The sequence below is a fragment of the Notechis scutatus genome, chromosome 2 (assembly GCF_049901735.1).
Source record: "Notechis scutatus isolate UNSWTSFEM ecotype Mainland chromosome 2, rNotScu1.2, whole genome shotgun sequence".
In the NCBI taxonomy this organism is placed as follows: Eukaryota; Metazoa; Chordata; class Lepidosauria; order Squamata; family Elapidae; genus Notechis; species Notechis scutatus.
The window spans coordinates 235,665,706-235,690,050 of NC_142010.1; the positions used below are offsets into that span (position 1 = coordinate 235,665,706).

The 24,345-nt window shown below is 35.2% G+C and overlaps 1 protein-coding gene across 3 annotated transcripts in view; it reads right to left on the reverse strand.

Moving 5' to 3' along the window:
• The window catches only part of AP3B1 (adaptor related protein complex 3 subunit beta 1), a 158,682-nt gene that overhangs the window by 15,343 nt on the left and 118,994 nt on the right, over window positions 1-24,345 (reverse strand). For 2 of the 3 annotated variants that reach the window (XM_026670594.2, XM_026670593.2), the window contains exons 25-26: window positions 5,784-5,881; window positions 679-817 (exon numbers count right to left, since the gene is read on the reverse strand). In XM_026670594.2, the coding sequence (XP_026526379.1) occupies window positions 679-817; window positions 5,784-5,881 (237 nt within the window). Of the gene's footprint in view, window positions 1-678; window positions 818-4,674; window positions 4,703-5,783; window positions 5,882-24,345 lie in introns of those variants that run through there. The other variant, XM_087958307.1, reaches the window with a different exon arrangement.

Consider the following 24,345-nt stretch of genomic DNA (forward strand, 5'->3'; position numbering starts at 1 on the left):
TAAAACAGTGTTTATAAAATTTAACAAGGACAATTAATTTACAGTGGCTTGTGCAATATTTTCTTTTCATCCTGTTTCTCTGTACATTGATGAATTCTGATTCCTTATTTTATCGAGTAATGCATTCATAAGGATACAGAAGTGTTCCTCATAAGCAGAAAAAGTGCCATCAGGAAGCTTAAAAATAGGAGCCAAATATGATAGTAGCTGACAATAATTATTCAGTAATTCTGAAATAACAGTTATCATTAAAGGGAAATTATGCAAATAGCACAAAACTGCTATTAGAAATGACACAGTGGTACAAATTCCCACTATGAATGTGTCTTTTTTTGCCATTTCTATATCTTACACCTGAATGTTATAGTTTATGAATATTTCCTGTAGTAAGTGGTCAAGGAGGAAGCACAGACAATTTACCTATGATTCTCTCTGATTTTTATCTATATATATTCACATGCATGTAGAACATTATTTATAAACAGATTGCTGGAGTTAATTGGGATATTGCTAGAAGATATTATTGCTATAATTGAACATGGGCATTCACAAGCCATAAATTAGTATCATTTAAGTGTGCTAAAGACCAAACCTGACTTGGAATGCAAACTTTAAGTAGCCGCGTATTCATATACAAAATTTCTATATTAAACTTTACAGATTTTATACAGTGATTACCTGTGGATGTTATCTTCACCAGAAGGAACTCCACCAAGGTTTGCTATGCTTGTTACCTTCTGCAGTATCATAAGATGGGTAGTATTCTGTGGTGCCACACAGATTATAGTGGATACTTCATTCATACCAGTCAGCCTTCCTGAAACAGTAAAAGCTGGTTATTAGTACAATTAATATTAAAGACAATGTACAGCACCCGAGAATACATTTAGTTTTTGTTAAAAGTTTAACTCTTCTTTTTTAAAGAGATTTTGGTATATTTTAAGAATACAGTATAAATAAAAAAAATCAATTATTCCTATTATTTAAATTTCTCTGCAGATGACAAAAAGATATTGAATGGCAACAGACAGAATAGCTAACTTTCCCTCCTCTATAAAAGCTTGAACAACTTTAGCTCTTTCAATTACACCCAAAGAACAAATGCATTATTATGGAAATTCTCCTTAAAAAGTGTACATGTAAATAAAAGACACTGGACTGGAAACCAGTGCAAGAAAAAAATAAAGAGACATAACACAGGGTCAGCCGCTCCGTCTCGTGTGTATCACGTGAAGCCTGATTACCGTGTTGTGAACACTCTTGCTAGTAATAGCTAATATGCCACAGACTTTACTGCAGACAGGCACAGAACTGAGACACATGTCTCTCTGCTCACTAGGATCAAATGGAAAGAACAAGCACATCCAAGTCCCATCTCAAAGTCTATTCAGAACATGGCTAAATGATAGGCAGCAAACAGTAATGGTTAGTGCTAGAAACAGAAAAACACATTTATAGGAGTATTAACATGTTTAATTTGCTTGAGTATCAAAGTTTTTCTTTCCTTTAAGCCAAATGTTTCACTCAAGAAAATATTAACATTATCCGGCTTTTAAAAAAAACCCAGCAAATTTAGTTAGAGCTGTATGTTTCTGTTGCAGATATTTAAAAATTGACACTAGGCAAATACTTCGAAAAAATACAGAAGCCATCTAAGGCTGCTTTTAAGCAAAAGCACAGGACTGGGATAACACTGTTGAGAGATGTGTGTACTCATTAAGGATTTAAACCTTCTCCATTAAGCTCTATTGAAGAGCAAATGCTGAATAAATGAATGCAACTATGTTTATGTTAAAAGCCTGTTTTCCGTACCATGTAATTAAGGGAAATATTGTACAAAGCCAGTACTTTTGTCAAGCTTCTGTAAATGGAAAGATGGATAGCACTCAGAGAAGGGAATGCATTGCTTCATATTTAACCTTAACACTCTTGTCATTAATGGTTTGTCTAACTTGTTCTATAAAGACAAGGTACTGCTCCATTGAAGTAAAATTTAAAAAAATCAACTAAACCATGCTTTTCAGAACAGAAGATTCATTATCATTGACTAATGTATTGGCATAAAGCAAAGTAACATCCTATCAAGTCAGGCACACATTCAATCTGCCTTACCACTACCACCACCCCCTTTATTTTTAACTCATGCTGTTTTATTGTTATAGGCAATTTGTACCACTCAGCATGACAGTGTAAACTGAATCAAGATTAATTTACATGCAAAAGAACACTTAGCATGGTAAGCAAATGTATTGTCTCGATTGCTGAGGTGGAAAAGAACCTGAAAAGAAAAAAAGGTGCTCTAATTAAGGGGCATCAAATATGATTGCTTGTGGTAGTTAAAGGCCAGAAAATAGGGAATGCCTGACCATTTAAAGAATTAGCACCTTGCTTGTTAGGGAGAGAGAAAATGTTGTAAGCATAAATCTTGATAAAATCAAGCAAACATTTTGTGGATTTCCTTTTCTTTTCTTTTTTAAGATACAGCCTTTATATATATCTAGATATAGCCTTTATATATAATATATTTCAACTAAATGAAATCTACTGCCTGCACTTGGACCAAAACAGAAAGTTTAAAAAAATCCAGAAAAATAAATTGCCACTGAAAAGAATTAGGTTTCAAAAATAAAATAATTGCAGATCTTGCATCTAATTATAAAAATGTACAATAACAGCATTCCTAATGAATAACCAAGCAAATTAAAATATAGCATGAAGCTGGAAACACAAAGGTTGTAGGATTTTTAGTAACTGACATTATAAAAAATGATAACATAATATTAAAATCATTGACAGTGATTAGATCCTTTGGCTTCTTCCTAAAGAATTCTGGGTATTTAAGGAAAACTGCATGACACCTCTGCGAAGCGTGGTAGCCTATTATATTACAGAAAGAATTAGCACTGGTATTATTAAATGATTTGCATCAATAAACACTGCTCAATATTTGAAGTTGGAAACATAAGCTAAAGGACAGACATAATTTAAAATGATTATGGAGAGCAAAATCAGACAAATTTCAGCTGCTGCTTCAAACTATGTCAGAAGGGAAGGGCTAGAACAACAAAGCCTACCCAGAAGATCCTGTGCACTAATAGCCCTTCCCATCTTTTCGGGCTACTTAAAAATCTTAAGCAGGAATATCAGCGTTCATTACACCCATTATACTGCAACTATGTGTGTTTGTTTCTGTTGTAAAAAAAAATCCAAAAGTTATTATTATTATTTTAAGAAATCCTGTTTATTTCAAAACATATTTAGGAAGTGAATAACTATGAAGTGAAGTATTTCTGGATACGAAAGTCTGAGACACTTCAGAAAAGAAACAAAACTCAGAAATCATTCTATATTGACTACATTATTATATTTGGAAGGCCTTTTATCATAAAAACTATGGGAAATTAGGAGAATCCTATGTGAGATTAATACTGCAAATGTGTGCAAATTTAATTAGATGCTACTGATAGGAATAGGGATTATTTTTAAGTAGATGCAATATATCCTGGATTTCACTATTAGTAGTGGTTAAGTTTGTATATCACATTAAGCCATTGCTTATTTAATTACAATTTACTGAATACAGCACAATGGGTTAGCTTGTTGCAGCAACAAACTAAACAGAAACCCATCATATCATTTTATGTGATAGACTGATAATGTGATGTGGGTATTGATCAGAGAACTAAAATTGGACTGCATACTTTATAAGTCTTTCCATATAAGCCTACTGTAATTCCTTGAAATGATGGACATAGGTTGGAGATAACTGCCTTTAGTATGAGAACCTAGGATGTCCTTCTATCCATGGGAGGCTTTCCCCTGGGGAAACCTATGAGCAGAAAACCCCTTGAGCAAGATACCTCTGCTTGATTTTATGTTTCCTGCGTATAATATGAACATACCCATTTAGCAAGCATTGTATTATACAATATTTGAGGTGTTTCAGTTGCTTTTCCAAGTCTGCCTGGATCAGGCCAAATCTGGATACAATCTGATTTAATAGCTCTGTTTAAGAATTCCCTTTTCTATATTTTCTCAATGGCTTCTTAATCTTATTTATAAAACAAATAAACCTAAGAATGAAGACTTCTATTATTATGAATTTTATAAAGTAGCTGAAACATTTAACTAAAAAAAAAAAAGAATTTTTAAACTAGCAGTAAATTTCACAGCATCAGTCCTGCATCAAAAGAATGAATTCAGGAAGACAGAAAGAGCCATACTGAAATGTCAAGAGGCTTCCATGGATTTACAAATACTTCATATAAACAAATTTTCAAATAGCTTATTCAGAGTAGCCTTTCTGCTCTATTAAACATAGCAAATAACTGCCAGATGTATTCAGACAAATAATCAACAACCTCAGAAGTAAAATGGCAGAAGAAAAAGGAATTTTGGCAACAACTCCATAGAGGGCCACAGCTATTCTCAAAGTGCACTTTTTCTATGCACTCTTGGTTCTGAATGGCCAGCCATGGGGGGAAAAAGCTCTCAGTCACATTTAAGCATAGAAAACTCAATCAAATACCAGGCAAGCGAGCACACAAATAAGAATGGGAGAGGGACAGAGTACAATATCCCATTTTGCTTAAAACTACACTGCCGGAAAGCAATTTGAGAAGATGAAGGAAATTGTTCACAAAAAAATATGAGAAAATTCAAAGGCTCACTCACCTTGGTTGCTGTGCTCATGTAAAGTAGGCTTTAGGCCAGCAAGAAGTAAGAATGGTAAATAGTTATGAACAGATTAAAAAAAAAGAAATGGCCTAATTTTAATATCAGATGTCAACTGCATGAAAATAATATAACTGAAACAACTGCTGAGTTATTATTTCAAGCCACTGAAGGCAAGATAGAAATATATACATATACAGTATATTATTCTGATGTACTATGCTTCTTTTAAAAAAGCACAACTTTTTGGGTTTTTTTGGGGGGGGAAATGTGATATACTAGACTGAAATAATTGACAATATGAGAGTATAACCTCACATAAACCATTTAAAGAAGCATATGAAATATGGAACAGCTGACAGAACCTATCTGAGCATATTTGCCAATGGAAGCTAAGCAGGGTCTCAAGCCTGGTTAATATTTGGATGGAGAACTACCAGGAAATAGTGGGGGATTAGGGTAAACAGAGAAATTGAAAAACATTCCAGTAGAAAGTTACATGGATATTTTGTCAGGAGAAGAGCTCAATTGAGAAGAAAAATTTATTTAATACAAAAGAGCTTCTTATATTTAATGCAGGTAAACCAAGTAGAATTTTGGAAAATTAACAATCACTGTTTGAATATGATATTAACTTATTGTAAAAAAAACTTTTAATGCAACTAAGTGCATAAACCTTTTTATAATGTAGCTGAAGATATTATGCAGCCGGTATAAACCAGATACAATATAAAGCCATCATGTTCTATAGAATAGAACATATAGTCAGTGCCAATATAGTAGTTTTTATACACCAGAAATTCTCAATGATAGCTGAATAGACGAACTCTAGCTTAATATTGGTTAATATGACATAATGAAGAGGTCTGCCCTAATACCATTTTTTGATATTTGCAATGAAATTACCACATGGTAGAAAGAGGGAAAAGGATAAAAGCTTGTTCAAGACGACACTTCAGGCATTATTAAGTTTTTGATGACAGGGCTATGTAACTTCATAGCTGATTTCTGGAAATATGCGTATGAAACACTAGAACTGAATATGTGGAATTCTTACAATATTTTACAGTAAGATAATTTATTTATCTAATTTTAAATTTATTTCTCACCTTTTTCTTTCCTGAAATCCTTTTCTGTCATAGTTACTGGTAAAAGTAACTCTCCAACTGGAGGCTGAATACTAACACTGAAGTGATCATTCTTTGTACTATGGAAGAAAACATAGAAAAGTGAGAATTGTATGATTATGTACATTTTTACAAAAAAAAGAAAAAGAAAAAAAAGAGAAAATATAAACTGATTTTCCCAAGTAAAGATCATTTTACTCTTACCAGAATACAGAGGAGAGGAAAGAGAAAGGCTCATTATGATTTTCAGCATTGTTTTTATTTATTAGGTTAATTTTATTTTTATCACTGATTAGGTAGTCCCAAAGATGTTTTTTCAACAGGTAGCTATACTTTATTTTTTCTTGAAGAAGTTTAGCTCCTCATCCAAGAAGCATCCACAGCATTTAATCAGAACTGAGGATGCTTCTTGGATGAGAATCAAAATGCCTTCAAGAAAAACCAAAGAAAATCCAGTTGCCTTTTGAAAAAGTAATCTTTGGGAAAACCATGACCTGGATGACTGAAAATCTCCGTAAGCACAGGTTAGGTAACTTGTTTATGGTTTATTACTCATCACCTTAATAATCTTTTGGCATAAGATTCCATTTTTTTAGGTGCCACAAAGAAAGTTTAGACATAGGGATTAAAAGCAGTCCAACAAGTACAACTGTTTCCTATAATGGTAAACTGTATGCAAAACATGAGGCAAGGCAGAAGGATATTATGAATCCAGCATTGTACCTATGATAAAATGGCAAGATGGAAATGAAGTTTTGTTACTTTTCCTAGTATTTTTAAAAATTAATTTCCCTCTGTATTGCTAACAATGCAATTTACACCAAAGCTTTAGTAGAAAATGATCCTGAGAATTCAACATCACACTAATTTTCCCATACTATGTTTCTCAAATTTCCCTGTTTTCTCTTTCTAAATTGATATTTTTAAAAGGTCCTTAAAAAAATGCAGGTACAGGCAGAGCAATCAGGTACTGTTACATTTTTCCTTCTTAGATTAGATTCAGAGCCTCTCTCTGAACTTGAAGAAAAAAACCAAGTGTATCTTAAGGTTCCTCACAATGATCCTATGCCTGTAATTTTTAAATAATTAAAAGTAAAATATGAGGTGAAAATAAGAGTCAGGAGAGAAGAAACAAACAAAACAGTCTACAATACCCATGAAAGAGAGCAAAGGAAATATTCTCATTCATCTTATGATATGGACCAATCAATACCTGAAGTGTTAAAACTGTAATTGTAAAGACAGTTCATGATTTTCTCTGATTCACAATTTATGTGCCCAGGAACCTGGAAATTCAGGCATGTGTTTATAAAATTAAGGGTTCAGGTAGCTGAATCAGAAAACATTAACAATACAGGATGAAAGGAGGGCGGAGCTAGCGTCCTGGTGGTTGGACGGGAGATCTTGATTCTCCAAGATCACCGTCGATATCTCAGCTGCTGGTCGGTCCCCATGGACCTAAACCGTCCCGTAGAGATGGTGATTGACAAGGGCACGTCCTGTTGATCCCAGGGACATTGCAAAGACCCTGGTTGATCCAGGGAAAGCCCTTTTTGCCAGCGGCAGAGAGGCAGCCTTCCAAGCTGCTGAAGCTGGGACAGCTCCGGAATGGAAGAGATTGGAAAGAAAGTGTGTCAATTTGGTGATATGAACTTTTACTTATTATTTCTTGGAGAGAACACCCTGAAAAAATGAAAGTGGACTAAAAGTGAAGAGGAAAGAGTTTCAGCGGCGTGATTAATTGTCAAAGTGAAAGTTTTGTCCTTCCCCCCCCCTTTTTATTGGAATTTTGAACTTAGCAAAGCTGTTTTACTTTAAGCTGGACTGGTACTTTTTAATCTTTTTATTTCTGTTTGTATTTCTTTCTCTTTTTTTAACAATCCTTTTGAAAATTATTTTTTGATTAAGACTCTTCTGCTTGACTTAAGATTTATTTTTCTCCCTCTAAAAAAAAGCGGGGGGGGGGAGATTTTACTTTTTTTTCCTTTTAGTTCTTGGTTGTAGATTGAGGAGGGGGAAGTGAAAGTGAAGGAAAGTAAGTAGCACTGCCGCCCAGAGGCTTGGATACGTTGTTTCTTTTTTCCTTTCACCAGTTTGTATTATAATCAAGGACTCTGAGCTGTGTATTGGAAAAGATAAGAGATGAGCATGGCAGTTTGTTTATTCAGGTGCTCATTTCTGAACAGATAGCTGGAGTTTGGAGTTGAAGTTGAAAGAAAGAAGATTGAAGTGACCTTGAAAAACTTTGAGCTGACTTATCAAAGAGCCTTGGATATTTGACGGCAGAGCCTTGTTTTATATTAGAATTGCTTTTTACCTTTTGCCTCCCTTTCTACCCCCCCCCCCACCACCACTAGTGGGGCTTTTTTTTACTTTTTAATTGGATTTTAACTTTTTAAACCAGGACTACAATGTAAACCTTTCATTTTGGTTTTCCTTTTGTTTATTAAGACGAACACATAGAATATTTTTCTTTTTGCCTTTTTCTTTTTTCTTTTTTACATCTACCATTGCAAATAATTGGATTAAGGTATAAAAGTGCCTAAAGAGTTTCTTTTTCTTTTTTTCCTTTGGAGTGGCAACTGTTTGCCTTCGTTTTTTTTTTCCTTTTTCCTCTTTTCTCTCTCTTTCTTTACAGATAAGCATTACAAGATGAGTAGAAAGACAACAGCCTCAGCTTCTTCGATAGCAACCTCCTCCCCATCTGGAGGACAACGATCTATACAGACAATATTACAACAGGAAAAAGAGAAAGAGAAAGAGAAGGATGACCATGCAAGGAATTCAGAAAATTGAGCAAAAAATTGAAAAGACAGATGAAAAAGTGGAAAATATTCAACAGATGATGATGAAATATGAAGACAGATTCAAAAAAATTAAAGAAGATATACAAAGAGATAAGAAAATTGGAGATATTGATACTCGTTTGAGCGATATCGAAAAGGGCAGGGGTGAATCATTAGGATGGGAAATAGACAAATCAGAATTTTACTTAAGATTTCAAAATATAGAAAAAGGGAAAGGTGAAAACCTTGCTGAAATAATGGCAGATATTATTGGCAGAAGCACTGGAAATAACTAAAGAAAAGATGAGGGATGGGATGGATGAAGTGTTTCGTGTCTACACAAGATATGCAATGAGGAATAGAGTACTAGGAGAAGTTCACATCAGATTTACTAAGAAGATTATTAAGACACAGATACTCCAGGTGGCGAGAGAGAAAACACTAAAATATAAAAATAAAGAAATTGTGGTGCTGAAACAGATACCAAGAAGAGTAAGAGAGATGAGAAGAGAATATTTATTATTGACTAAAGAGCTACTTAAAAGAGGAGTAAACTACAAATGGTTGATGCCAGAAGGCCTTTTGTTCACTTGGCAGGAACAAAGACACAGAATTGACACAGTTGGAAAAGCTGAGCTATTCTACTTAGAATACTTTAGAGAAAAGGAGGAAGAAAAAAGAAAGGAAGAGTCACTAATTGAATTCCAAGAGGAGTGTATAGCAGTAATTGAAAAAGAAAATGAAGAAGGTGCAGTAGGTGGTGAACCCAGAGAACAATGAGAATTGAGATCTAGTAGAGCAATAAAATTCTCTTATAAAGCTTAATATGGATGAAAGAAAACTGATTATGATTAACATAAATGGACTTAATTCGGCTATTAAAAGAAGGAAAGTATTTCACAAATTAGATAAATTAAAATTTGATATAATCTGCTTACAAGAGGTACATATTAAACAGCAACATGAATATATACTAAAACAAGGAAAATTAGGGAAATTATTTACATCACTGGTACAATCAAAAAAAGAGGTGTGGCATTATATATTAAAGAAACAATTTTGGCAGAACTAATTTTGTACAGATGATGATGGAAGGATTTTGATGGTGGAGATAATGGATAACAGCGTTAAAACACTTTTAATTGCAATTGATGCCCCGAATGATAAACAAGAAGAATTCTATAGGAAATTACATACAAAAATAATTGATTTGGACTATGTTAATATCTTTATGATGGGTGATTTTAATGGAATAATTAATGACCGGTTGGACTATAAAACACAGAAAACAACAAAGAAAGTTAGAAAGATACTACCAAAATCCTTCCTTCGAATAACAGAAGAATTTAATTTAAAAGATGCATGGAGAGAGAGAAATGTGGAAAGTAAGCAATATACTTTCTATTCAAATAGACACACATCCTGGTCTAGAATAGATATGATATGGATGTCAGCAGATTTATTGACTAATGTATGACTGATTGAAATAGAAACAAGCACATGGGCAGATCATAATACAGTGTCAGTTATTTGGAAAGGATACAAGAGGAGATCTAGATGGACTCTAAATAATATGATTCTGAAAGAAAAAGACTTTAAACAGAAAATAGAGAAAGAACTTGTTTTCTTCTTCAAAGAAAACAGAAAAGAGTATACATCTTTACAGAATCTCTGGGACACAATGAAGGCCAACACAAGAGGCTTGATAATAGATTATACTAGGAGAAGAAACATAAAACAGAAAAAGGCATTAGAGGATGACTATAAAAGACTGGAAAAAGACTTACAGAAGTCTCCACAAAAAAAAGACATTAAAAATAAAATGGATATAATTAAACATAAAATGGGACTAATGGAAAAAGAGGAATTAGCACAAAAAATTAATAGTGCGAAACAGAATTACTTTGAAGATGCAAATAAACCAGGCAGATGGTTAGCTTATAAACTGAGAAAGGAAAGAGAAGCAAGAAGAATTAGCCAATTGATAAATAAAGAAGGACAGGTTTGTTATGGAAATGAGGAGAAGAAAAAAATTATACAAGATTACTATGGAAAACTATACTTTCAAGAAAATATTCAAGAAGAAAAAATCAAGCAATATCTTCAGAAAGCGAATTTACATCAGAACCCAAAAATATTGAAACAATGTTAGAAGGAAGTATAACAATGATTGAATTAACAGAAGCCTTAAAAAAACAGAATGCTGGGAAAGTTCCAGGTCCAGATGGGTTGCCAGCAGAAATCTATACGACTTTTCAGGAAATATTGAATTTTCATCTTCTAGAAGTTATGAATGAAGTTATGTTAAAGAAAAGAATACCAAAAACATGGTCAGAAGTGTACATTACACTTATACCGAAGGAAGGTACAGACCTGCAGCAAATTAAAAATTATAGACCTATATCTTTATTGAAGTCAGACTATAAAATCTTTGCTTCAATTTTGGCAGAAAGACTAAAAAGATACTTAAATAATTTTATTCATACTGATCAAAATGGATTTCTGCCAAAGAGACAAATCAAAGACAATGTGAGAATCATTTTGGATACTCTGGAATATTATGAAGCACACCCTGAGAAGCAAATGACCTTGATGTTTCTAGAGGTTCAAAAAGCCTTTGACAATGTGAGTTGGCGATTTATTTTACTGCAACTGATACAAATGGGCTTTGGTAAGAAATTTATCCAAGCCATTGAAACAATATTATCATGAACAAACTGCAAAGGTGATGGTGAATGGAGAATTAACAGAATCCATAGATATAAGAAAAGGGACAAGACAAGGCTGTCCATTGTCGCCTCTGCTGTTTATGTTAACATTGGAAGTGTTGAACAGGAATATCAGAGAAGTAAAAGAAATAAAAGGAATGAAAATTAAAAAGGAGTATAAATTGCAAGCTTTTGTAGATGACCTGATATTTATATTAGAAGACCCAATGGAAACAGCACCCAAATTAATAGAAAAAATAGAAGAATATGGAAAAGTAGCAGGTTTGAGAATAAATAAAGACAAAACAAAGATATTAACAAAGAATATGTTAACAAGACAAAAGAAAGAGTTGGAAGAAACTTTAAAAATACAGGTCACGAACAAGGTTCAATACTTAGGGATTTATATTACACCAAGATGCAGTACCCTGAAGGAAGATAACTATGTTAAACTCAAACAGCAGATTGTGACAGACTTGATGAAATCGGAAAAATTGCAACTATCATTGATTGGGAGAATATCCACAATTAAGATGAATATATTGCCTAGAGTTTTATATTTATTCCAGACAATTCCTACTCAATTAGGGAAAGAGTTTTTTGAAGATTTAAATAGAATTGTGTTGAAATATATTTCGCAGGGTAAAAAAGCAACAATAAAATTAGAGCTGTTACAAGATGCAAGAATAAGAGGAGGATTTGCCTTGCCCAATTGGGAGCTGTATTACCAGGCGACAAGTTTGATGTGGGTAGAGGAATGGATAACACTAAGGAACAGTAGATATGGGGAGTTATTGAATGAAAAGGGTGAACTTAAATCTATGCAAACGTTGCAAGAACAAGTTGTAAAAATGAATTGGTTTTCTTATTTGCAACCATAACAACACAAGAGCACACAATAGATACAAACTCAATGTTAACCGCACCAAACTTGATTGCAGGAAATATGACTTCAGCAATAGAGTGGTCAATGTCTGGAATACTCTACCCGACTCTGTAGTTTCTTCCCCAAACCCCAAAAACTTTAACCTTAGATTGTCTACTATTGACCTCACCCCTTTCCTAAGAGGTCTGTAGGGGCGTGCATAAGCGCACCAACGTGCCTACCGTCCCTGTCCTATTGTTTCTCTTATTCTTCTTTTATTTTTCTTATATGTACCCATTTCATGTATTCACAACTATGTATACACTTATACTTATTATCTTGTAAACAATTGGCAAATCAAATAAATAAATAAATAAATAAATAAATAAATAAATAAATAAATACATACATACATACATACATACATACATACAATCTAGGTTTGATAAAAGACTCCAAAGCAGAAGGTATTTATGATAAGTTGACTGACTTAGATAAAATTTTGATGGGTACTAATGAAAAGGTAATTTAAAAACTTTATGGACATCTATTAGAATTTAAACTGGAGGAAGAGCAAGTTAAAGAAATGATGATTGCTTGGGGGAAAAATTTTGGATATGGGATTTGGAAAAATGGCAAAAATTGTGGTCTCAAAATTATAAAATGACAATGTCAACTGCATATAAAGAAAATTTGTATAAGATGTTTTACAGGTGGCACCTACCCCCGACGAGACTTGTGAGAATGTTTAAGAATAAATCGGATAAATGCTGGAAATGTCATCAGATACCTGGTTCATATTACCATATGTGGTGGACATGTTCAGACGCAAAGAAATATTGGACTAAAATCCACACATGGTTGGAAAAAATGATAACACAACATATAGACTTTAAACCAGAGACCTTTTTATTGGGAGTCATACCGCACATATACAATAAAGAACTGAAATATTTGATTGTAAATGTTTTAACAGTGGCTAGAATTGTATTTGTGAAGAACTGGAAAAATGACAAAATACCTATGCAGGAGGAAGTTATCAAAAAAATTATGGACTGTGCTGAAATGAGTAAACCGACATTTGAAATTAGAGAACAAGAAGATAAGCAATTTTATATGACATGGGATTTGTTTTATCAATGGTTGGATAAAAAGGCATGGTAATATAATAGACTAGATAATTTTGTGATAAAAATCTAATAGATTGATATAAAACATAATATAGATATATATAACCATTGGTTGAAAGTATAACATAAATTTTAAGATAAACTTGGAACATCTCCTATAAAATGATGGAATAAATAGTTTAGTCATGGATGATTAATAACTGATAAATAAATAAACATGTTAGTTTGACAATGTGAAGACTGATATAAGTTGTGAGTAAATGACTACAAAAGTATAACACAAAAGATACGTAACCAACTGACACACTGTATGTATATAAAATGGAAGAGGATTTTATGTTTTTATGTTTTTGTATGTGTATGTTTGTGTTTAAAAATAAAAAACTTTATTTAAAAAACAAAACAATACAGGATGAAAAAAGCACACCTGAGAGGAAAGGTAAAATATAAACGAAACATAGTAACACTAATTCTACAAATATAGTGCTCTCCCATAATAATAAAAAATGAAGACTCCCTCAAGCTGAGCTAAACCTTTGGTGATTGCATGGAAGTGTCCATGTAGCATCATGACAATTGTATGGAACTGATTTGCTTTATTCTGGTTTTTTAAAATAATTCTTGGTCTAAACCTAGAATTTTAGAATTTTCTGACAGTTTCCATCCAAGAAGTTGTCCAGTTCTAGCCCAACTTACTTTCTGCTGTCAGCCAGGGCTGACAATTAAGGCTGGACAATTTAAAATAATAACATGCTTGTCAAAATAGACTAGGATGCTTTTTGAACATTAGAGATGCATGGAATTATTATTTTACTTCAGAATGCTAATAGTAAATTAGTCCATGGAAAGTCCCTTTTATTGTCTTTATAAATATTACTACAATAGTTTCTAACATAAAAATCAATTTGATTAATATCCATGTTATTTAAATTAAACTCAAATATTTGATTAATATCCATGTTATTTAAATTAAACTCAAACATTTGTTATTGGTTTGGATAGACTAGTGATGGCTAACCTTTTCGTTGCCATGCGCCAAAAGTGCGCATGCATGTGTGCCTGCACCCAGTGCAATGCGTGCATGACCCCCCTGCCCCCTGCGCAGGTGCGCGTGACCCCCACGCATGCCCCGCTCCCCATGCATGCGCAGCAGATACCCAACAATCAGCTGGCTGTCGGGAGGCATGCATGCATGCGCAGTGGCTCTGTTCTAGGTGACAGCTCGTGTGATGGCAGAAATGGCTCTACATGCCAGTTCCGGCATGCGTGCCATAGGTTCGCCATCACGGGGATAGACTTTTGACCTTATAAATATGAAGTGATATTGATTACTAAATAAGTAAATATAATGATAAATATAAAAGTGGTTCTTCTTTTATGAAGCAGATAAAAATAAAGAACAGAATTTTAAAATTCAAATCACTAACACTTAAATGAATCACAAGTACATTATCTTCGTAAACTAATATGTTGAAGTAAATCTAGGGTTAATTATTTTTAGAATTATGATTCTAATCTGTAAGTACAATAAATCTACTTTAAAAACCTTATGCAATAGCTATACAGCAAAATGTCTGATTAGTTTGCATGAAATCAATCTATTATTTAATTTTTTGCCTAAATTTTCAAAAGAGTAATAATAAGAGAAAAATGAAAGTGCTCAACCCATAAGGAGATATGAAATATTATTTTGCTTGAATTCATATGTTTACTAAAAGAAGCTGCAGTCTGGGACAGTACAATACACTGCTGCTTATAGGATGTGTCTGTTAGCTGTGAGTTTAGGACCACTGTATGGCTCAGGGTTTCCTGCATTGAGACTTGCTCCTTCTGAGTATTTTCGAGCTACTTAAAAACCTGGCATTTCATAAATGAGTTCCAGACAGTATCTTTCCTCAAGCCAATCCAATTTCATTACACTGTATCTTTGATTATCTTGGGCACTCATCTATAGTTTTTGTATTGGGTGGGCCAGACAAATGAAAAAGAAGTGAGTGAATAAATAAACTTTATTGTAAAATATTAATAAATATGTTCAATTATGTTTTGAAAGTAAGAACTCCAAAAACCTGCACCACATATTAAAGAAAATATCAAGTCTACATTAAACAGTTAACTTAGCTCTCCTAGAAGAGTTAACTATTTAAAAAAACAAAAACAAAAGAAACTTAAGGGTCCTTTGTCTATGGCAAAAATGTTGTGATTTCCCAAAATTTAGTATATTATTAAGTGCTGTATAGCTTACTCAAAGGGTTTAGGTACAGGTGCAAGGCAGTGGAATATAGCAAGGAATGTAATTTTTCAAATTAGACAACCCTCCCTTGCATTATTTAACATTTTGTTTGACAAGAGGATTGGAGATGCCAACTACCTGGATGCTGGAATTTATATTATGGCACTGAATATATTGATCTTTGCAAATGAATGTGAATATGCTCTATATCAGGGGTCGCCAACCTTTTGGACCTCAGGGACCACCAAACTCATAATTTTAAATCCCACGGACCAGAGACCCTGGGAAAATCTCCCAAAAAAGTATGTAGGAAAATTCCCCACTCTGTTTTCCTACCAATCGATCATTCTTTATTTGGGATCGCAGGATACCGTCTCCAGCTGTTCTCAGGGGAAGAGAGAGAGAGGGACTTTTGGCTTCATGCAAGGAAAGCAGCAGAAGTCTTTCTTTCTCTCTTCCAAACTCCGCCAGAATGGCGCAGCCTCTTGGAACAGGATGCCTTGCAGGGTCCCAAAGACTCATTTCTGGCAGAGTTTAGGGGAGAGAAAGAAAGACTTTCGCTGCTTTCCTTGCATGCAGCCAAAAGCAGAAGAACAAGCGAAAAGAAGCAGTCCGGTGGCTAGGCCAGGCATGTGGGGCAAATTCCCCTCCACCCTTTCCTCCCTCCTCCTCCTTTCCTACCTTGTTTGTTCACAATGCAAGCGACGCAATGCAGCCTTGTGTTCCCGCGCAGCCTGGATTAATTGCTTTGAGGGTGACACTTCTCTGTGGACCACCCAAAAATTTTCACGGACCACCAGTGGTCCCTGGCGCACTGGTTGGCGAACACTGCTCTATATAATATGCTGGTTTTTGACAAAGTATACATTAAGATTCACTTATAAGTGAGAGATTAACAGAGCAAGTTGATATATACTATTCATGAAGCTAATAAAGTTTGGGAAAATACAGTAGTTCATTAATGCTGCATTCTACTATAAAATATATAAAATATGAATTTATCACAGGATTTCACACAGACTGAAATAGTGTGGTCATAATTTAGTCCAAAATATTAATTACATTATTTTATATTGTAACATATTTTTATTTATCTGATCATCCAAAGTTCAACTGGTGAAAACTAAATATAATAGGCAGTGTTTTTTTAAAACCTATACTATTATGAATATGCATTATAAACAACTTTCTAACTCTGGTAAAGAAGCATGTTGCAACCTTTAAGATTCTTTAATTAAAGAGAAATTAATTTTTCTTCAAAGCATAGCCTAATAAAAATAGCATTTATCAAAGAACACTTTCAGACATTTTTATTTCTTTCTGTTAGGTTTTCCCTCTTTCCCCATAATTGATAAAAGGAACCATTTAATAAAATAATTCAAAATGTTTTATTATTAATTTTTACTTTTTTTAATACAGCTTACTTTTTCCTGGATTACTAGCTCCAATATACTGGTTACTTTAAAAGTGTAGATTTTGTGATGCAAAACACACAGTCAATGAATGGCATCTAAACCAATTGATCCACCCATTACCATTATCTCCCTCCCCACCCAAGCCTTACTACAAAGCTATTGATTTAAACACTGCCGATCGGTTTCCATTTTCTGATTTTGGGCAGGCTAATTAAGAAAGTGAGTAATTGTGATTACACTGCTTCAGGATCAATTACATTTGATGTAAGACAAAGTTCTCCCTTTTCGAACAATGTAAGGAAATAATTATCATTAGAATTGTTTTATGCGGTGAACCTTCCCTTAACTATAAACATATATTTGGTCCTTGAAATGTGGACATAAAATATTCCTAACAAATGTAAAGTTATTTGAAAGACCAGTGTAGATAAAACATATGCTCTATTTAGAAAGTGTAAAAGAAAAAACTATTACTTGTGACATACAATGTAAGTGGTTTCGGGAAATGGAAACAATTTCTAGTCTCACAGAGACCTTTTACTTTTGTAATACACCACTACAGAGGGCTGCCAACAGAACTGCAGGCTGCAGAGAACACCACAAGGTATAAATTTTGACCACTATTTCAGGTCTGAGTGGCTAAGGGAAACAGGTAGTTTGCTGTATGTTACCTTTCAGTCCAGCAAAAACTTCTACAAATGATTCTGAGTAAAAGTGTGACTTCATTAAATATCCTGAGCAGCCTATTCTCCCTTCTTATAGGGAAAGATGACAAGAAGAGACCTGATGCTGTGTCCCTAGAATGGATGAAATTGTTAACCCTCCTGGGTAAACCAGACACGAAATAGATGAGCTAATTGTTCATTACTGTAAGACTACATCAACAGAATCTTGCAAATCTGAAGGTACAAACTTCCCACCACCACTTTACCATCTGATCAATTAGGGTGGATCCTTCCTAAGTTTCTTCCTCTGACCATTTAAGCCCTTGGGACTCTCTCTTCTCTTGTCTGGTTCTTTCCTAGGCAGTCTCTCTTTTCCCTGGCCACCAAAGTCATCCACACATTCTCCTACAGAAATGGAATGGCAGCTGCAATTGTCTGATCAAACTAAGTTTGGTGGAAGTGAGCAAGCTCTGAGAAGATTTAAACCTATAATATACATTTAGTACTTAGGCATTAGTCATTTTTCAATTCTGGGCATACAGAGAATCTATTCTGCTGAACTTTCTTCCTGATTTTGCTGCTAGGATCTTGCCCCATTTAGGAAGAATGTATCTCAACGAAGAAGTGCAGAAGAAACATGTAAAATATTTCTATAGCAACAAGTATTGAATTCCATCCCCTTTTTATTAAGCTAAACTACACTTCTACTTAATTCACATTTGGCTTGAATTACAAAACTAATGATACCAGATTCTGTAGAAGATGACTAGGCTGAGTCTGATGACAGGGTCAAAATGCGTCATCAGTTTGCAGTTACTACACTCCCACAAGAGACCTATCTTTAGCTCCCTGGGAATTCCGTTGACTTTTTCCTAGTGCCAGATTCTTGTGCATACGTAACATGAAATAAATTTGCAGTGCTTTTGAACTCTAGCCCAGTTTGTGTTCAGTGCACCTGACAGATTCTTGGTATTATGATGTAGTTTGGTGTAATGGTTAAGGCACTGGATTGGAAACTGCAAGGCCCTGAGTTTTAGGCCCACCTTTAACATAAAGTCAGCTGGGTACTCATGGACCAGTCATATCCTTTTAGCCTTTCAAAGCAGACAATGGCAAACTACTTCTGAAATATTGCCAAGAAAACTTCGGGCACTAGTCCAGGCAGTTGCCAGAAGTCAATATACTCCCCCCCGCAATGTGTTAAAACATGAGAAAACCAATTATTTTTTATTTTACTCCTCCAGCTCTAAACTCTGTGCTTGGTTTGAGTTGTGTCATTGGGTTCACATTGTTCAAATCATTACAATGAAAACACCACTGATGTCTGAAGCAAATATATTTACAGTGATGTTACTCACAGACCAGTGTTGAGGAATATTGATATTTCTTGTTTGTCTAATAGGAAAATAATAAACAATTACTAGGCAATGTTGGAGAAGGTAATCAGTTTTTATATATCACTAATACAGCAGACCTCCCAAAACATAAAGATGATGATATGCATAAAATCAATGTGTTATGCTACATTGCTTATATTCATCACTGCAGAGAATTCTGAAGCTTTCAGGGCCTTAAGTCTGAAACGGAATTATTAATATAGGAAATAAGAGGCACTTGAGATGCAAACAGTCTGTAAAAATGAAAAATTTAAAGCATTATATTATTTAACTTGAGATCAGCATACTATATACCCATAGCATAGTGACCTTTATAGTAACTCAGCATTGACACTGAATATTGTTATATGAGGCAAAGAAAAAAGGTAAACTTCTTTTAATACTTTTTTAGAATCTGCAAGAATCTTATAAAATGTTGTTATTGTATTGCACTGTGATATTTTTCCAATGGAAAATCTGGATTACATTTCAATATAAGGATATAAAATTATATAATCTACGTTCTTTGGCATTGACAACCACAATTCCTTAGCTAGCTGATTTCTACATTGCTACTTTGAATTCAGCAGCAATATAGCCTAGCCTAATTGCTACTTATGTTTATTTCAATACCATTTAAATATACAGTGTTTGATGGGAATAAATGTATAACTCTTTTAAACAAAAAAAGAAACAAGGTGTGGGATACTTCTGTAATAGAATTCCAGCTCACATTATTTGTAGGAGTTAATTTCATTTTTCAGTCAATATTGATACCTTTATGCACTAAATGAAGTCTGACAGGCATGTCTAGTTGAAAAAAGGATCCTGGTTTGGAAAAAAAATGCCTTCAACAATTTACCGGAGGAACTGTCTCACTCCAATAGATCTTTTTTTGTCATGGCTCCCGCGCTCTGGAATATCATGGCCCTCGAGGTGAGATCTGCCTCTACCATCTTGGCCTTTCATAAGAGCTTTAAACCTGGGTCAGCCAATGGGCCTGGGGACCCAATGTGGGTGTTCCATGTTGGAGGTTGTTAGTGGACTAAGAAGAACATCCCACCTCCCATCCTTTAGTATCCTGGTTTTAAACATATTTAATTTTGGTTTATTTTATATTTAATGCTTTAATGTTAGTACCTCTGTTTTTATGTTTGTAAGCCAACCAGAATTGCTTGTTAGTGAGATGGGTAGCATATCAGTTTAATAAATAAATAAATATCTTCAATAACTTCCCCTGTATAGCAGTTCTGGTAGTTATAGAAAATAAAAATATTAAAAGATTACCTTTCCAAACTAAGATTGCAGAGATGGCCCCCCTTCAATTCTTCCCATTTGCACTGTTGATTCCTGGATCTTGGTAAAACAATTTCAGGTGTAGGAAAATAACATCTATCTAAAATAAAACTGTCATAGCCTAGGCCATTCTTTTGTTAATATTAGCAAGGTTTACAGTTATCAGTGACTCAACTGTTCTTTTGTCTAAAGCACTTTAAATTTCTCCTATGTCCCTTAAAGAGAACCAATCTGATGTAGTGGTTAAGGCACTGTGACTAGTCCTACCTTAGGTACAAAACTAGCCAGGTAACTAAAAAGTCTAGTCAAGCCATTTAAGTTGAATATCTGGAAAATTCTGCCAAAGTTCTGAGTAAGCTGGCACCAATAATTGCTGGCTTATCACAGTAGAAGAATGACACTGAATCTGGATTGATTAACTAAGAAAAATAAGGTGACAGCTGGCTGGCTGGGAGGAAAGCCCTTCAGAGATAAAATCAGGACAGTCTTTTCTGAAAAGGCAGAAGAGATCAAGCAAGGTACCAACTTGCCAAGTTGATGAAGACCTTTTGGGAATGTAAGATGGGAGAGAGTGATCTCAAAGTTGCAGAACAACTGTCATCTACATGGTGCCAGAAGCAGCAAATTATCCCAATACATGCATATATGGATTTCTGACATAGCCAACGGCAACACATTGGTAAAGATCATTAGGGCTATGGAAAGACTAAAAGAGAGGATAAATAAATGATAACATAAAACTGACCACCCATTTTCACACTAAATATCAACAAAGAGCAAATCATTTTACACTGGGTTATGTTTCCTAAGACTTGAAGAACAGATATAGTCATTCATTCATTCACTCATTCATTCATGGAGGTTTGCTAGAACGCTGACACCTACCTACCTTCCTTCCTTCCTTCCTTCCTTCCTTCCTTCCTTCCTTCCTTCGCAATAATTATCCTAGAAAAATGCTGTAATTGTAATTTACCACATGCTTTATCTGTTGTTTGGACAAGTTATGGTTTGGGCTAGGAAATTTAAATTTATCTTTTCTCATCTAATAGATGAGTAAAATAAGCAATAGTTAATGCTAATGACAGGCCGTACAGGCCGTACAATGTTTCATATTTCTAAAGGAAAAGGAGATGAATAGCATTTGCCCATTGCCTCAAACTTCCAATCTGCAGGAAGTCACTTGATTTAGAGACTGAATCCTGCTTTAAGAGATTTCTATTAGGCAATACCAATGATCACGTGCATAGCTTTCCATCTTTGAAAGAGAAACACACTATCACTAAGGACTTCTTGAAACCTGAGCAGGCAAGCACTGCACATTCATTTCAACAGCATTTGTAACTGCTATAGTAGCACAGTTAACATGAAGGCAAGTGTTTGTATTATCTAAGAAATGATAGGTAATCTTACTAGAATCCATGTTGGAAGGGCAGTAATGGTACCTGGAACTGCAGGTCATAATCAACTGTGGTTGTGTCAAAGTAGGTTAATGTGTTGAATGTGATCCTGAGTGGAAATCATGTGAGTGATGTACCAAGGATGTCTCAAGATAATAACTAGTGATGTCCATTCAAAGGGAATAATAATATAAGCAATAAAATCCAAAGTCCATCTCATTTCCAGCTTCAAGAATGGTCATTAAGTGATGATGATGTGATATGACATAAATGTTATTCTTGATCTGGTCTGAGAACAATGCTAAGAAAATGGAGATTCTTGAAAATTTGAAGTGAATGGTAGATAAAAAATTGGAAAAGAAGAGTTTGGTAAGCTATCTTTGCAATAGCTTGACAATTGAGTTGTGTGTTTGTTTGCCTTTATCCCAACCCTCCCTCCCCCTCTCCCCTATATCTTATTTAAAAAAAAAAAAAAAAAAAAAAAAAAAAAAAAAAAAAAAAAAAAAAAAAAAAAAAAAAAAAAAAAAAAAAAAAAAAAAAAAAAAAAAAAAAAAAAAAAAAAAAACCCCCCAAAAAAAAAAAAAAAAAAACAAAAAAAAAAAAAAAAAACAAAAAAAAAAAAAAAAAAAAAAAAAAAAAAAAAAAAAAAAAAAAAAAAAAAAAAAAAAAAAAAACACCCCCCAAAACCCACAAACAAAAAACAAAAAACAAAACCCATCCCCACCTAAAAAATATGTTGAGACTCTAGAAAAAGTAGAAAGAAGAGCAACAAAGATGATTAGGGGACTGGAGGCTAAAACATATAAAGAATGGTTGCTGGAACTGGGTATGTCTAGTTAATGAAAACAAGGACTAGGAGCAGGGCTGGGATTCAGCCGGTTTAACCCATTTGAGAGAACCGGATGTTAAATTTACATCTGGTCGCAGAACCAGTAGTTGAACTGACAGGCTGGCCCCTCCCCTCCTGCCCCCCCCAGGAGTCTCCATGCAGCCCATTTTGAATACAGGTAAGTGCAAGGTCCGCAGGCTCTGGGAGGGCAAAAATTGGGCTGAACTGGAAGTTCCAGGAGTCTGGAAATGGGCCTGTTTCCGGCTTCCAGAGGCCCTCTGGAGCCCAGGGGAGACCATTTTCACCCTCCCAGAAGCCTTAGGGAAGTCTCCAGACTCTGGGAAAGGCGAAAAATGATCGAACTGGAAGTTCTGGTAGGCCATGCCCACTATGGCCACGCCCATTCAGCAACTGGATAGAGAACCGGTTGCTGGGATTTTTGAACCCCACCGCTGACTGGGGTAATATGAGCAGTGTTCCAAAATCTAAAGGGTTGCCATAAAGAGGGAGTCAACCTATTCTCCAAACACTTGAAAGCAGGAGAAGCAGCAATGGATGGAAACTAACCAAGGAGAGAAGAAACCTAGAACTAAGGAGAAATTTCCTGACAGTTACCATTAGAACAATTAATCAGTGGAATGATGGCTCCAGAAGTTGTTGGTGCTTTCAAAACTGGAAGCTTTTAAGAAGAGATTGGACAACCACTTGTCTGAAATGGTATACAGGGTTAAACTAAAAGACTTCCAAGGTCCCTTCCAACTTCAACTTCATTTATACTGAAATTAAACTTTGCCTACATTTACTTTGCTGTCCTCTATCAAAAATATTCCAGACATTCTTTCATTTTCCAATTTCCAACTTTCAGGTAATACATAAGATCTTGCACAGGTAGCCCTCAATTTACAACAGGTCGCTTAGTCATTCAAAATTACAATGGACTTCTCTGAGGGTACAGGACCTGGTTCCAAAGTTGCAACAGCCATTCCCCAATTACATGGCACCACTTGGCAAAAGCCCAACATATATGGACATTTGTAGAGTCTCGCAGTTATATGATCACATTTTATGACAGTTTTACTGAAAATCCTCGTTTGCTTTTGGTTCCCACAAAAACAACCCACAGTAAACCATTGGTTTGCTTCAGTATTGGGGGTTTTGCTTAACAACTGCTGCAAATAAAGTCATAAAGTTGGGGTCAATCACATACCATGTTTCTCCAACAATACGCCCCCCCCCCCCCCATAGGAAGACTCAGCATGTTTTCTAGGCATAAAATGAAATTAAGCCCATCCCCCCAAATTTAGGCCTAGTTTAAAACATGTGAAATTGGGGGGGGGGAAGGCGGGGGGGAACTTGCCATTAGGAGTGCCCCGCGGGCAGCTATGCCTCACCATCAGCTGCTCCTAACAGCCAATCATGGTGGAGCACGGAGGGCTCCCTTACCCGGGTCAGCAGGCAGGCGGTGTCGGCATGGATGTCCAGCAGCGTTTCAGCCGCTTCTCAGGCCTCCATAGCTTCCACGGTTCCCACCGGTGCTGGCATCTCTCTCGCCAGTGCCGTCTCCAACAACAGCGTCTGAGTCTCTCCTGCTTTCCCCCCGTCCCCGTAACAACAGGAAAAAAATTTTTTTTGAGGTACCTGGGAGCGTCGCACACTGCGTTTTGGTTTAATCCCGAGCAGCTGGGTGGGCGTGAGAAGAGCCGAGCGAGCGTCTCTGCTGCTGCTACCCTTGGTGCTCCAGCCTTGGGCTCTGCAAGTTTGCAAAAGTCCCGGTGCACAGCCCATTCCTGTATTCCAAGCGCCCAGGGCGAGATGTCCCTCTCTTGCCAGTGCCATCTCCAACA